The following is a 16,614-nucleotide window of genomic DNA, read 5'->3' as shown; positions in this document are numbered from 1 at the left end:
GTTTCAGCAGTATCTATGTACAGTCCTTTTTTCCTTCTGTTGTAATTATCAGTGCCTGCTCTGTCATAAGTTGACCTTCCATATAAATAATGCAGTGGTTTCTAAACACTTCTCGGTTCACTAATCTATTCGTGAATTCCTTTACATCACTGCCACAATTAATACAGTTTGAAACTTAGTCTTGTATCTTCTAGGACAAGCCCCATTGTACCTTATTCCTCTTCTTCAGGCTTAGCAAATAATGTTAGAATTAGCCAGTTTCTCCGAGAAAATTCTGTTGAGATTTCAGTTGGAAATGCCTTGAATTTATAGATCAATGTGGGGAGAACTGATATTTTTATATTGACTTTTCCTTCCATGAACATCATCCTTCTCTCTATCCACTTAGATTATTTTTCAGTGAATTTCAAAAGCTTTCTATTTCAGGCATCTTTTGCAAAACATATTCCTAAATTATAGTCTATTATTTCCATTGCTATTATTATAAATGGTATCATTTAAAAAAAAAATTATTTCATTTTTAGAGAGAGGGAAAGGGAGGGAGAGAGGGAGAGACCATCGATGTGACAGAAACATTGATTGGTGGCCTCTCATATGTGCCCCAGCCAGCCACTGAACCCGGCTCCCAAGCAGGTGCCCTGAGCAGGAATTGAACTGGCAACCTTTCACTTTGTGGGATGATGCCCAACCCAGCCACACTGGTCAGAGGTCTGTCTTTGTTTTGTATTATATTTTCTAACCATTTCTTGCTGGCATGGAGAAGGCAACTGCCTTTTCTATTATGATCTTGTTTGGCAACATTGCTAAATTACTATTTCATATATACTTTTTCTTCATAGAAAAAACAGATTGTCTGCAATTGACAGTACCTGTTTTCTTCCTTTTCCGATCCTTATATTCTTTTATTTATTTCTTGTATCCTAAGGCTTCTAATAATCCCGAGTTACAACCGTAATTCAAAGTACCCTTATCTTGCTCCACACTTAAAAAAAAAAACTTTCACCCTGAACAGTGTGTCTCAGTTGGCTGGGCATCATCCTGCACAGTGAAAGGTTGCTGGTTTGATTCCCAGTCAGAACGCACCCAGGTTGGGGTGCATATGAGAAGTAACCGACAGAGGTTTCTCTCTGTCCCTCTCTTCCTCCCTTACCCCTCTCTAAAAATAAATAACATCTTAAAATACCTTCAACATTTCTCCATTAATATGTTTGCTTGCTAAGGTTTTGTTTTAGTTTTTTTTAAAGCTGTCTTTTCTCGGATTAGTAAATTTCCATTTTGTAACAGTTCACTAAGTATTTTAAATTATGAACAGGCCCTTTTCTGTATCTACTGAAGTGATTACAGAGTTTTAATGACAGATAATCATAGGTTCAGAAATATGTTAATGAAGTGTATTATGTGAATTGGTTTTACATTAAACTAAACCAGCTGGTCATGATATATATATTTGTATATATACACAATATTATATATTAATATATGTGCCTATATATTATATATATAATTACACCCCTCAGTTGGACTCAGTTTGCTGGTATTGTGATATTTTTTTATTAGCATTCATGAGTGGGTTTGAGTAATTTTCCATGTATGTCTTTTCTAGCTTTCCTGTCAAGGATATACTAGTCTCATAAAAAAAGGTGAGTTCTCTATTTTTCTATATTCTGTTTATAAATTTTTAGGAGAGATTTGTTTCCCCATCTGCCATCTCATACCAAGGTTGAAACAGGCAAGTTTCCTTTGGCGTGGTGAGATTTGTCCATCCCACTCACACTGAGACCTAGGTATCAGGGTCCTAGCTTTATGCAGGTGTCCGCTAATCATCTTCCCGCCTTAGGCAGGGCTTAGGCCTTGTCCCTATCCTCTCATCTATTTGTCTTTCAAGGGAAAAGCTCAGTGTCTCCCAAGTTCAGCAAAAACCGAAAGCTGGCTTTGGTTTTTGAACTGATCACTTGTTCTCAGTTCATTTCCTGATCTGCAAAATTTCTTTCTTTGGTGCCAAGAGAGTGGTGCACTTAAAACCATTTTTTGTATTTTAGCCAGCAAGGTTTCCAGCTGGGAAAGTTATTCAGGGTCCCTAATCTACCATACAGCCCAGCCTGGAATTTGTTGTGATTGTAATTTCAGCCAATTCCCTTTTTGTATTTCTGTTGTCACCTTACATTGCTTCTCTCCACAGGTTCAGGCTTCTGTTCCATAAAGGTTATGTGGTGTTTTTATACAAGCAAATACTTATTTCCTAAATCAGTCATCAATTACTTATAGAAAACAATTCACAGAGATATTCTGTTCCTTCTTCAGGCAACATTCTTCTTCCTAAGGCTACTGTATCTTCTCATAGCCCCAATGCTGATTTTTCCTATTATTCATCTTTGAATGGGGAGAGATTTAAGTCCAGGAATTGCTAACAAACAGAACAGATGTAGTGGCTTTGATTTGACTATGCTCCACTTGACTAGTAAAAGCTCAGCCTGCTAAAATCTAAACCTCAATGTTAAGTTGACACAGAGAGCCTCTAGCTCTAAGTGCAAATACAAGAAGAAATTCAACTAATAGAGATCTGTCTAGCAGACTGAAGTTAGGTGCTCTCCTGATAAACAGGAACTAAGCCAGAGCCCAGCAGTAGGTTTTTTTTTTTTAAGAATGTGCATTATGAAAGACTACAGCCATGTGCACCCACAGCTCCTGATGCTCTTCCTGTATTATCTAAGATCATAGTGCTTTTCAGTATGCAATTAAGCATTTCAGGATGCAGTATGTATCTCCCACCCCGTTTTACTTCTTGCTGTACTACCGTTCCAGCAAGGACATAGAGATGGGATGATTGGCCAGCCGCAGTGTTAGCTTTACAGAGTAGGGACAGGTAAGAGCTTTACCACACCTTCCCTGAGTTCCTTGTCCATCTGTTCTGCTCCCTTTTAGTGAACGAAGTATATACATAGTATACATCTTAACAACTTGTTTCCTAATCCATTCCCCTTAACAAGACAGTTTGCTAACATTCCTTCCAGACTTGAGAATATGGTCTTCTTCATAATTAGTTTAGAGTACTCTTCATAGGTATTTTAAAAGAAACTTCAGAGGAAATTATTTTCGTATTTATTCACAAATACAGAGTTTTGTAACTTACCATATGGTTTAGGAAACAAATTTACAGACTCCAGAAAATTACCTGTCTTGTTTGATCCTGGCTAAGAGAGGCTCCAGCCATCCCACTGTGCACTCGCAGTGGGCATCTAAGAAAGTGATCACTTGGCCTTTAGACACAGAAGCTCCTTTTAATCTAGCTCTGATCAGTCCAGAACGTTGTTCCATTCGAATTACATGAACTGGTACTTTTAATTTTTTCACATAACTCTCTAGAGGTCTTTTTAAAAAGTCTGAAAAATTAACAAAACAAAAATAACATGAAAAAACAGTGACCTGACGTTATCCAGGTGCAAAGCAATGTTCATTCAACACGTATTTACTGAGCACTTTCAGCGAGGCTCTCTGACTCACAAACCCATTTTGCTGTAGGGAGCCTTTTTATTGCCTGGGAGAAAGCACCACAGCTGCCCCTACCTTATAATACCAAGAATTAGGAGAGAGCCTTTGGGTTCAGGTTCAACTGGAGATAGGCACGATATCACATTTCTCTAAGCAATTTTTTGTCAGGCTCAATTTTGCTTTTTCTAATCATGCATACAGATCAGGAACTGAAAGAACATAGTTCAAGGGCATTAAATCCAGACCACAATAGAGAAAAGGAACAGAATATGCAATAGCTGTTAGAGTTCAGAAAATTGTAGTAGTTCTTCAAAGGTAGAAACTAATTGTCTTATTGATTACTATAGTCTTTGACTATGCAGTTCTTTTATCAGGAGGTAGAAGTGAGATCAGGCTCAGAAAAGAAAGAGTGGGTTTTAATTGCAAGACCAAATAGAGATCCTAAACAGACAAATAGATCTAAGTAAAAACAGTTTGAAGAGGAAAGGACAATTAAAGAGAAAAAGGGGGAAAGGGAGAGGAAGTGGGTATGTAAAATGAATAGCTCTCCTGGAGCTGTGCAGATAGAGGTTATGACCCTAAACTAAGGATGTCCTGCTGCCAAAGTACATAATTGACTTTAAAAAGCAAAAAAGGCTGAGCTTCGTCAAAGCAAAGAGAAATAATTTTTCAGATCAGGTTATTTCATGGCATTTATGCCAGAAGCTATTGATGGTCGTATGGCCAAATGTCTTTCCAACTAGTCCTCATACAACAGGTATGAGGATAATCTCTCTAGGGAAGACTTGAGATGGAACTAGTGGGACTCCTGTAAGACTCTAATAATGGGAAAGTCAAGTGTAAATCAAGGTATATGCATTAAGGTGCCCTTTAAGTATTAAAAGTGGGGATCGAAAAAACTTCCTATATACTGGAGAGGGAAGGACAAACAGGAGTGAAATCGTTCTTGTCTGCTTAACTGATAAGGCCAGAATAATATGAAAACTGTGAAGGAGAAAGGCCTGTGTGTTCCACTATACCAGGATATCTATCATTTCCATTGCTGCTAATATATTTCCTAATATATTTGGGCTTAAAAAGTATTTGAAAAACATCTGGAATAGAACTCCTACCTGGAATACTTCACCATGATTTTATGAACCGAATATGAGGGTCAGAAAGATAACTTGAGTCTAAAAAGATAAGGGTAGTGCCAATCCCAGGGAAAAGCATTTTGCAACACCAGCTATCACTTTGTGTCTGTTTAGCACAGTGCCTGTTTAGCACAGTGGTAGGCTCTTTACATATTTAAACTCATTTAATACACACAATGACGTTATGATATTGCCACATATTTTAGACAGAAAAATCTAAGGTTCATAACAGTAAATAAACTGATCAAGGTGGCATAGTTTGTTAAGGGGTTAATCCAAGCTTCAAAGCCTTGTCTGCCTGATTTCAAGACCCATCTTTTCATCCATAGCATCACCTGATCTGACACACATTTAAATTACATTAAGTTCAGAGTTCGATAGAACCTTATGTGAGGGTGTGAGGTATATTCTAGTACTTTATGCCAGTCAAGGCTGGATGTGTCAACAGTGTGTCTTCCAATAAGTTTTCTCCAAAATATTAAAGTGCTTCTTGAGAATCAAAGCAATTTAATTCCCGAATCTCACATCTTTGAAAGCTATAATACTCTGTCCTGTCTGCAAATAAAATAAAAAATGCACGACTCTTTGGTAGTTCAAAAAAGTTACTATTCCACAAATTTTCTTAACATGTTAGTTTGACATGTTTGTGGCTTTCATGCAATACAGCTAAAAAGTAGGTGTCTTCCTAACAGTTGATATAGAATTAAGGACTCAGGGCTGGGTGGGGGATTAGAAATTATTCAGGCTGCATTTTACAAAAAATGAGCACAGGGCAGGGCGGGGGCAGGAGTTAAGTGATTAGAAGCTACTATGTCATTTCAAAATAAGAGAATTTTATTTATTAAAATATTTCTAAAGCTATTAGCCTGTAAATGGATACCTGAGCTTCTCTCCATCAGGGAGTGTGAGGTTGTCAGAGAATGAGAGTATGTCAGAAAAAAATTTCACTGCTCATAGCAACATCTGAGAAACCTCAGCCAGAACTCCAGAGAAAGAGCAAGGAATTTAGGGTTTAATAAAATCTGACTCCTAATCCTTAGTAAGTAAGACCCTCTGTTTCCTTTTGTGTAAAGTGAGAAAAACAACAGTCGTCTCAGATGAGGAACATTCCGTCAGTTTTAAGTTTTAAGATAACCAGAGGTGACAATTATATAGCTTCTGACATGAACTAGGGATTCATCCAGACTGTTACATTAGAGACCCTGTAATAGTCAAGTTACCACAGACAGTAATGTGCAGAGCAGCTAAGAGGTCAAGCTCTTGGTTTATACTAAGCCTCATTCTCCTCATCAATAAAATGGGAATATTATAGCACCTACTTCACACTTCTTTAATAAATGGAACTAGACAACTCAGCAGGTTTACTGTGAGATCAAGTATCCTGAGGCCATGAGCAGACTGAGCATGTTACCCAGCCTAATTAGGAAGCTTGTGTAGACAAGAAATAAAAGCAAGGGTTAACTGACTGGTAGATTATTTATTTATTCATTCATTCATTCATTCAATAATTCTGTTTACTAAGTAACAGGCTCTGTGGGCACTAAGGAGATAAAGTGAACAAACAGACCTGACTGGAGTACGGAGCCTGGGGGACAGCTGGGGGTGGGTGGGCAGGAGACAGTCCTAAACAGACAAGTAAACAATTAAATCTCTGTTAAGAGCTGTCAAGGATAGAGTGTTCTGAGATGGGTTCAGAGGGATATAACCTGACCTTGGGAGGTCAAGGAACGCCTCTCTAAATATAACATGATTCTGAATAAACATCTGAGCTGAGTGGAGTGGGCAGGGAATGGCTGAAGATGTGAGTGAAGATGCAGGAAGAAGCCAGGTTATGTAGGCCTTTCCGCTACAGCTTAGAGGAAAGATTTTAATCAGAAAAGTGGTATGATCAGAGTTGCATGTTTAAAGGCTCATGAGATGGGGCAAGAGTGTATGTGAGAAGACTAATTAGTCTATTTCACCAGTTCAAGGTTAGAAATGATGGTGTCTTGGATGTGTCTCATAAAGAGGAAAAGCAGACAGAGTTACTTAAAAATAAAGAGCTTGCTCTGGTTCCTATTCCTGGGCCCAAAAAGTTACCACCTAAACAAGAGAACCAAAGAGAATTCTATTAAATAATTCTCAGTCTGGATAGCAAGACTACAATTACAATCACAAAAACACAATGCCTATGGGTGTCCAAACACCAGAAATGGTGACTGAAGCCCCTGAAGTTTTCCAGGCAGAAGAGGGAGGAGCAGCAGGCCCTGGACTGGGGGCCCTGGAGGGACACCCACGGGCCTGCTTAGTGCCCAAAGGCCTCAGGGGAGCCGTGAAGTAGACGCCTGCCTGAATGTTTTCTCTCACAGATAAGGAAGAGAAAAAATAACTGGTAAGTGTGACTTTGTCACTTTAGAGTTGTGGGGACATATCTTTTTAATGAGGCCACATCGTATAAAAACTTAGTATTCCACACAGCCTTCTCCGGCATCCAACAGAGTAACAGTGAAACCAAAGGAGGAAATGGAAAAATAATTCATTTTATCTGAAGAAAAATCTCTCTCCTTGAGGAATATTTAATTTAGTAAATAACAACAACGTGTAAGTAAGCCAAACACAAGTCATTTGCAGTATGGATGTTTGTATAGATTGCTGCTTAAGAGAACTTCAGTTAATTTTCTTAAAGCATTAATCAACTCCAAGCAAAAAATTATTTATATGCAGTTTATATTTCTATTGTCAACAGTTAATTATTTAAGTGTATTCTTAATTTATAACAGCTCTCTGATTTTGACATTAATCACATAACATTATTTAAATGTTTTGCATGTAAATTAGGGAGATAAACTATAAGGCGCCTGAGAAAGTAGGACTACAACTTATTCTTCATTTATACCTCTGTAATCTGGCAAAGTAATAAGATTTAAATTGTTATTAATGTGCAAATTGTTCCCAATGTTATGATTAAATTTAATCATGGTTAAATGTACATATTTAGTGTAGGCACAAGAAGAAGGTATAGTACTTGACCAGACTATCTTAGCAGATACAATTAAGAGATTAGGCAAGAGACTTGAAGATAGTAGCAAAAGAAGTTAGACGTTTAAGGCTGATCAAGAAAGGGGGAGAGCCATTTTCTGTAGTTCCTTCTAAATTTTTCTCATGTGAGCTTAGGAATGTTGGGGAAACACATGACACCAATGATCCTAAATAGATTTGCCTTGGGAGGGAAAAAAAGCCCGGGCAATGCTGGGTAACTCAAAATTTAACAGGTTTATTTACTGACGGACTAAGCAGAGCCTTTTCTACATTACCTTGTAGAGTGAAATCTCCAAGAAGAATTCAGAATAAAGTTGGGCCAAGGTACTTTTAATTAAAATATTTTTCCAAAAGGAGTACTTCATATAACAGTTTGAGATATTTTTAAGCTCATGAAAAACTCAGATTCTTGGAAGGATATTTATTTGGGCAAGAGTCACTATAGAGTTTTATTATAAGATCAGAGTCCTATTATATACCATTTTTTCTTAAGTCCCTTCCTCATCCTATTATGCACCTAGCTATAGATCATTCCTGAACTTAGAATAAAATGGAAAACCTAGGAAGAATCTGGAGAACTAAGGCTCACCAGTTAAGGCTTCATTCTGCTGCCACAGATACTTCCCACTGTACATGCAACTAAATTTTTCCATTTATGGCTCTAAATGAGATCTAGTCTCTCTCTAATAACTCAGGGCTGCAACTTCCCATAAAGAAAATCCTAATAAAATTATGTGGATTTATTCACTATTCTGCATAAATGTTTATATAGCATTATTTCTTTTTAAAAACAAGATTAAGAGACACAAATTAAATGCTAATTAAAGTAATATTTTAAGTTTCACAGTGTGTAACTTTTGCATATGTGAATGAGTCCAAATGCCACAGATATTTTTAGTATAAGTTAGAAGTTTGTATTAAGTTATTGGGTTAAAAATGATAGCAACTACTTTTTTTAAATCATTGACAAAAGGTGTAACATATTATTGTTGTTACAATTTAAGATTTACCTCTTTCACTGGCATCATCTACTAGAACAATTTCTTCTAGCATGTGTCTTGGTGAACGATTAATGACACTATGGACAGTTCGCAGAAGTGTGCTCCAAGCCTCATTGTGGAAAACAATCACCACACTTGTTGTAGGAAGGTTATCTGGATACACCTTTGTTTTACACCTAGAGACAAAGCAAATGCCTTTATAAAAAGTGACTGTTAAGATAGCACAATGAATGAATCCAGACTAGAAGGGATAATAAAACAATAAAAACAGTTTGCTCTAGTAGTGGACTCTTGGTGACTTTTCATTTATTTTTTTTAATGTTGCATGTTTAATAAATAGTATCTATTTAAAGTATGTTTAAATTAAAATTACTTTAAAGAGGTCAATTCTTTAAAATTAGGTTCTTTTCCCTGATGTATGCTTTCTGTTGATTCAATTTAATGGAGAATGTACTAAGACTATATCATCAATCTCAAACTGGCTGGACAAAATTTATCTCAAGAATCCAGCTGGTCAAAAAAATTCAGAACCACTAGAATCAACACAATTTAGTAATCTCAACAAAAACATACCTTCCACAAAGGAAGAGAAGTACTAGGCACTTAGGCTTCCTAATCATTCTCAGAGGTACTTGGAGCCACATTTCATAGACGGGAGCTGAGGACAGAAAGAGCAAAGGAGTGGCCAGGCCTGACTGAGGACTCCACCATCCCCGCTCTGCTGACCAAGCTCTTATTGCTGCTCCTCTCTACTGAAATATCAATGTGCATCTTGTTTAGTGAAGACAATGTCTAGAAATGCAATCATCAGAAAGACCAAACACACTAAAAAATACATGCACACAGAAGCAATGTATTAACTGTATGTTTCTAGCACTTAGTTTTAGGCAACATGGTCTCCTCTTCCAATCTTGTTAGCTAGATGAAACTACTACATAAAAGGCTAGCAGAAAACAATAAGAGTAGTTAAGTAACCAGATTTCAAGGGATGTGCTTTAGACCATAAACACTCCTAAAAAGGATATATAACTCTTTCTCAGGTATCCCCAAATTCTAACTGTTGCTCCAGCCTTTTCTTTCCATTTTTTCCCTCTCTCTAGCAACCTTCCCAAACCTTGTGGTCTCTCCAGTCTTATTTGTTATTACCTATCTGTGGCAGTGAAGAAGGGAAGATGAAGGAAGAAATGAGAAAGACATCAATAAAACCCCTCTTCAGAAGCTGCCACAACAACTGTACTTCCTGAAAGTGCCACCACTCTAGGGCTGCTAGCTGGCAGTGGGAAGGAAAAAAAATGGAAGGGAAGAAAGTTGACAAGGTCAAGGGGTTGAATAACTCCTTATGGAAGTTCTCCTAATGGGAACTCTATAATGGGAAGGAGAGTTCGCTCTAGAGGCCCCACCCATCAGCACCAGTCCCCCTTCTCTCCAAGCAGAAAAAGAGAAACAAATAGCTTCCACTGTTCTCTTCATTAAATCCAATTTCAGCCCCTCCCATCCTCTCTACCATTCCCAAGACTCTCTTCACAGTATGGTCTCCATCTCCTATTATTACTAACCTCACTATCTATTTACTGACCTGAAAGACCCAGGGACCCATTTGTACGTCGAAGTCCACTCCCCTCTCCCCCATGTTCACTCAAGGTCCACTAGAAGGCCACCACACACACACTGTCACCCTGTCTACATGTCTGCAAGTCTGGTCTACAGAGGTGAGGCCAAGAGACTAGTTATGTAGACTATGGAATAATGTGTCCCTAGCATTCCAAATAATACTTCTGAAAATAGTTTCCCATCAAAACTGTTTTGCCATAAATGGTGGAGATATCTATCTATCTATCTATCTATCTATCTATCTATCTATCTATCTATCTATCTATCTATCTAATAAATTAGTACTTGGCTTCAGGTACATCATAGGTGAACAAGCCAAGATGCTCCTGTTTTTATGGGAAGACGTATCCTGATAGCCTGACTCACAGCCTACTTGAACAGGATGGTGAGGTCAGAAACAACCTGGATATGATTCAGAAAAAGTTTCTGGTATTATTTAACTGATTCGTTTTAAGTCATATATGATCTCTCTCCCCAAATTAATCCTATTATTATAAGAAAATTGGGAAGCAGAAAATAACCAAGGTGACTACAAAGCTGCTAGTTTACCAAAACAAGAACAAAACTGAGTGAGACCTCAAAGACGATTTGGCAAATGCACAGTGCACAAACAGTATCATTAGCCATGTGCATGGCTAGGAAGCAACAGAAAACAGAAAAACCCGAGATGGCAGGTTCTGCAGAAGAGAAATGGTAAGCCAGATTTATTTCTTGGATAATATGTTAAAAATTAAATTCTGAAGCTGTATGGAAATGAAGAACACTAGAAATAAATATGACTAAAATGTAAATCATTCACAACAGGATGGAAGAACCAAAGAAGCAAATACTAGGATTCTAACAAAAAAAGAAAATAACTGCCTAAATCAGACAGTTAAATTTCATCATTCAGAGAACACAACAAATACACAAATATTCTCTCAAGGCAAGATAAAATATACAGAGAAAACGTGAAAAATTATCATAACATCTCAAAACAGATAAGCACACATACCCCCCTCTACCTGGGAAAGCTACAAAGCACTCGAGAAGAGCCAAAAACCCTTTCAGCATTCTAGTTAAGCTTTTCTTATGGAGGGAACACCTATCCTTGTGGAGTGGGGGGCACAAAGCTGAGGAGGAACAGGAAGGCCTAGGGCAGTGTTATGAACCAGCTTTCACCCACCTGGTCCCAACTGAATCATCCTCAGGAATGAAAATCAGCCAGGGCAAGGTAGTACTACTTTTTAAAAAAAATATATACTTTATTGATTATGCTATTACAGTGGTCTCAATTTTTCCTGCCCAGTATCCCCATTCCCTCCAGAAATGACCCACTTAGTTCATGTCCATGGGACACGCATACAAGTTGTTTGGCTTCTCCATTTCCTATACTGTTCTTAACATGCCCCTGTCTATTTTGTACCTACCAATTTGTGCTTCTTAATCCCTGCACTTTTTCTCCCATTCTTCTATCTCCCAGCTGATAACCCTCCACATGATCTCCATATCTATGATTCAGTCCTGTTCTGGTTATTTACTCAGTTTGTTTTTTTAGATTCAGTTGTTGATAGCTGTGAATTTGTTGTCATTCTAATGTTCATAGTTTTGATCTTCTTTTTCTTAAATAAGTCCCTTTAACATTTCATATAATAATGGCTTGGTGATGATGAACTCCTTTACTTTTACCTTGTCTGGGAAGTGCTTTATCTGCCTTTCCATTCTAAATGAGAGCTTTGCTAGATAGAGTAGTGTTGGTTGTAGGTCCTTGCTTTTCATCACTTTGAATATTTCTTGTCAGTCTCTTCTAGCCTGCAAAGTTTCTTTTGAGAAATCAGTTGGCACTCTTATGGGAACTCCTTTGTAGGTAACTATCTGCTTTTAAGATTCTCTTTATCCTTAACCCTTGGGATATTAATTAAGGTGTGTCTTGGTGTGGTCCTTTGTGTCCAAATTTTTGGGACTCTCTGTGCTTGCTGGACCTGTATGTCTATTTCTTTCACCAAATTATGGACATTTTCATTATTTTTTTCAAATAAGTCTTCAATTTCTAGCGTTTCCTCTTCTCCTTCTGGCATCCCTATGATTTGGATGTTGGTACATTTGGAGATGTCCCAGAGCCTCCTTATATCATCCTTTGGCGGGGAGGGGGGCACGGGGGGTGGGCACCGTGTCCTGTGCAGAGTCCCCCTGGGTCGCCAAGGATGGAGGAAAATAAAATAAGTTGTTCCAGATACTTCTCAGTCTGCCAGGAAAAAGGGGTAGCGATTCTCTCTAGTGATGCCCCGAGCCCTTCTCTTAAAGTGGCTTTTATTGAGAACCATATGCACAGGGGTATACAGCATGCATGCAAAACTCATCAATCAATGTCAAAAGGCTATGTTGACAGAGAATAGAGATCACACATAACAACTGAAGGAACACAGAGATTTGCCTCAGGTCAGGGTCTAGTAGACAGGGTGGTGAGCCCATTCATCCCTGATATCTGATCACATTCTATGCTCAACCCCAGACATCAGTACTCATTAGCTCAAGGGCATTCTTAGCAAAGTAAGTTTCATAGGATTTAATACATTCCTTTTCCAGGCCTAATTGTCCTTGGGAATGCCTAATCCAGGACTATACTTGCCTTTAGTATTGTTTCAAGCCTGAGCCAGGCAGGTGGAGCAGAGCAGCCAAGGGATAAGGAGACTTCTTTCAGGTAGAATGAGGACTCTGGCCATGACAAAGCCAAGGGGTGAGGGTCTTTTGCCTCTTCTCCATGTCCCTCAAGTCCTTCCCTGATGGCCCCTATGCAACTGTGCCTGTCTTAGGTTGCCCCTGCTATCGAGGGCGTCTTACCTGTCATTGACTAACCAGCCATCCTCCAGGGCCAAGCAGGGTGATGTGAGGGAGGCAGGGGCGCAAGTTTTACCTCTTCAGTGGTCTATTTTCCCAAGGCCGCCTTGCTCAGCTCCAGCCCTGGGGCCCTCCCACCTGTCAGTGAAGCTACAGTCTCTAAAGCCAGGTGGGACAATTCCCAACAATTCTTGTTGTCTTTTTAAAATTCTTTTCTCTTCTTGCTGTTCTGGTTGAATGCTTATTTCTTCTTTATGTTCCAAATTGTTGATTTGAATTTCGGTGTCATTCCCTCCATTGTTGGTTCCCTGTAAATTTTTATTTCACTAGATATAACCTTCATTTCTTTCTGGGTCTCTTTTATGCTGTTGCCATACTCAGTGAATTCTTATTGCTCATCCTGATAAGCAGTGTTTTGAACTCTGCATCTGATAGGTTGGTTATCTCTGTTTCATTTAGTTTTTTCTGGAGTTTTGTTTTTTCATTTGGGCCACATTTCTTTGTCTCCTGAATTTGGCAGCCTCTGTTCTGTGTATTAGGTAGAAGTGCTTTGACTCCCTGTCTCAGTGGCATAGCCTGTTGTAGAAAAGGCACCTGTAAATTGTGTTGGGCGGAGCCTTAGGTAATCACCAGGGTGGGGCAACCAGCTTCACTGCTTTGTGGCTCTATGTGCCTGGAGGGCTCCGAGAGGGGACAGTGTTGCTGCCTGGCTTCTGGAGGTTTTCCTGGCACTTGCTCTGTTTCCAGTCACTTCACTAACTCCCCATACGCGACTGGTGCCCTTCAAGCTGTTGCCCTGGTGTTAAATCCCAGAGTGGGTGGGTCTGCATAAGTTCGAAGTCCACGCAGGTCCTTTAAGCAGAGTCTCCTACTTCTGCTGCTGCCCCAACCTCCACTTGTTTTTATAGCCAGAAGTTATGGGGATTTATCTTCCTGGTGCTGGAATCCTGGGCTGTGTGGTCTGGCCTGGGGCTGGGATCCCTCACTCACTCCTGAGGTATCCCTCCCAATTTTTATCTTGCACATATATATGTAGGACGGCTCATTGCACCGCATCTCTGCACCTCTCCATGTCTCCACCCCTCCTACTTGTCTGGATAAATGTGGCTTCTTTAATTCCCTGGTTGTCAAACTTCCATTCAGCTCAATTTTCTGATGGTTCTGGCTGTTGTTTTGAGGTCTCATAGTAATTTCTTTTGTAGTTGTGTGAGGAAGCAAAGCTTGTTTACATATGCTTCCATCTTGACTGGAAGTCCTAATTGATGGGATTTTAAAAATTAATGATTGTGTTCATCTTGGACTCCTTGCTCTACGATAGCACAGGCCATGAATTTTTGCTCACCATTCAATCTCTAGTGTCAGGATGAGGGCTTGGTACATGGCTGGCAATGAAGAAATATTTGTTGAATAAGTGAATGAGCAGGCACCCTGCATGGCCTTGGGCACAGCCTGGGATGGAAGCCTGAGCCTGCAGGTGGCAGACAAAGCTGGAGCTACTTTTTTTTTTAAAGTTATGTAAAATTTTGTGGGTAAGAAAGAGAGAGAAAAGAAGAATCTTAACTTTTTATTAAAATATAATATATTGATACATATAAGAAAGCTGACAAATCATAATTATGGAGCTGAATAAATTTCCACAAAGTGGATGTGTCAAGTAGTCAGCACTCAGGGGAAGGAACACTCCAGAGGCTTCCTCCGTGCTCACCAGGAGTATATGAAAGTTCCAACTGTCCTGCATCTTAAGCACATGAAACTGTCAGTAATTTTTATTTTAGTTATTTAAATAGGCATAAAGTGCTCTCTCATTATAGTTTTAATTGGCATTTCCCCAATGGCTAATGATTTTTTTATGTACTTATTTGTCATCCATATAGTATCTTGGGTGAAGTGTCAAGTTTTTCGACAACTTTACTGCATTTTTTTTTTTTTAAAGTGGGTGGTATATTTTGAGAGTTCTTTATATATTCTAGATAAAAATCCTTTACTGAAAGTGTGGTTTGCAAATAATTTTCTCCAAGTCTGTAGCTTGTCATTTCTTTCTCTTTAACAGTGTTTTTAGCGAGTGAAATTTTAAAAATTTGATGAAGTTCAAATTACCCCTTTTTTTCCTTTTATGAAATCACGCTTTTGGTGTCATGTCTAAATACCCTTTGCCTAGTTTCAGGTCCTGAATATTTTCCCTAAAAGTTGCAAATTTTGAGGTTTTAGATTTAGATGTATGATCCAGTTTGAGTTAATTTTCACATAACATGAGATTTAGGTCTAGATTAATGTTTTTGCATATGGATATCTAATTATTCCAACATCATTTGTTGAAAAGATAATCTTTACTGAATAGCTGTAGCACCTTTGTCAAAAATCAAACAGTCATATTTGCGTGAGTCTACTTCTGAACATTCTTTTCTGTTCCTCTAATCTATATAGCTACCTGTTTGACAACACCGCACTGTCTTGATTACTGTAGCCTTATACTAAGTCTTTAAATTGGGTACTGTGTATCTTCCAACTTTATTCTTTTTCAAAATTATTTTAGCTACTTTATTTCTTTTGCCTTTCCATATAAAATTTTAATTCCCTTGCTAGGATTCTGAATGGAATTGCATTAAATCTGTACATCTACTGGAGGAGAACTGACATCTTTTATGTTAACTGTTCAGCATAGCTAGAAACCTGAGGCTTTAATTTCCTTACTCTGCAGCAAATTTCCTATGACTGCATCTGTGTTCTCGGTCAAGCAGAGGAGAGAGAAGAAAAGCAATGGGGATTCTACCCATGTGATGGAGACCAGAGGTCCTCTGGTTGGAGAGCAGATGCCCCCTCCCTCAGAGTTTTATTGCCTGCCTGGCTACTGCTCCCATGGATGTGCTGTGTTGGTGACATGGCCTCGGGGCTGGAGTAATAGAGAATGGGAAAAAAAGCAAGGGGTCGGGGGAGAGGAAAAACAGGGAGATTTCTCCCTTTCCTTGTTCCTCAGACCAGAAAGAGAGGGTTTCTCTTGGGGCTCACTTTCTGTACTTCTGGGTTTTGGAGAGCCTTCAATTACAATGTTGAACAGCAGTGGAGAGCAGACACCCTTTTCTTGTTTCTCATCTAAGGGGGAAGGCATTCAGCCTTGCACCATTAAGTTTGGTATGCCATTAAAGGCACAATTCATGAAAGAAATAAGTGATAAATTTGACTTCATCAAAATGTAAAAATGTTGTGGTTCAAAGGTACCATTAAGGAAATAAAAAGACAAGCCACAAACTAGGAGAAAGTATTTGGAAATTATGTATTTGATAAAAGATTTCTACTTAGAATATATAAAGAACTGTTACAACTCAATAAAAGATGAATAATCCAATTAAAAATGAGCAGAAGATTTAAAGAGACATTTCAAAGATATAAGAATGTAAGTACATGAAAAGATCCCCAAGAACATTTAGTCATTAGTGGAAAGCAAATTAAAATCACAATGAGAGACCACTTCACACCCAGCAGAATGGCTAAAATAAAAAAAGACAGTCAAAAAGAAGTATTGGTGAGGATGTGTAGAAACTAGAACC

General features: G+C 38.6%; 1 protein-coding gene across 3 annotated transcripts in view; it reads right to left on the bottom strand.

The window, feature by feature from the left end:
* Positions 1-16,614, bottom strand: part of GALNT1 (polypeptide N-acetylgalactosaminyltransferase 1) — a 134,075-nt gene that overhangs the window by 28,022 nt on the left and 89,439 nt on the right. For all 3 annotated transcript variants that reach the window (XM_054583531.1, XM_054583530.1, XM_054583532.1), the window contains 2 exons: positions 8,651-8,817; positions 3,173-3,380 (listed from right to left, as the gene is read on the bottom strand). In XM_054583531.1, the coding sequence (XP_054439506.1) occupies positions 3,173-3,380; positions 8,651-8,817 (375 nt within the window). The remainder of the gene's footprint in view (positions 1-3,172; positions 3,381-8,650; positions 8,818-16,614) is intronic.

This window comes from Pteronotus mesoamericanus, unplaced genomic scaffold (genome assembly GCF_021234165.1).
Source record: "Pteronotus mesoamericanus isolate MK-2021 breed Mesoamerican mustached bat unplaced genomic scaffold, CSHL_Meso_final contig_74, whole genome shotgun sequence".
Lineage (NCBI taxonomy): Eukaryota > Metazoa > Chordata > Mammalia > Chiroptera > Mormoopidae > Pteronotus > Pteronotus mesoamericanus.
Note: the sequence above shows the minus strand (reverse complement) of the source record. Positions and strands in the feature narration are given on the sequence as shown.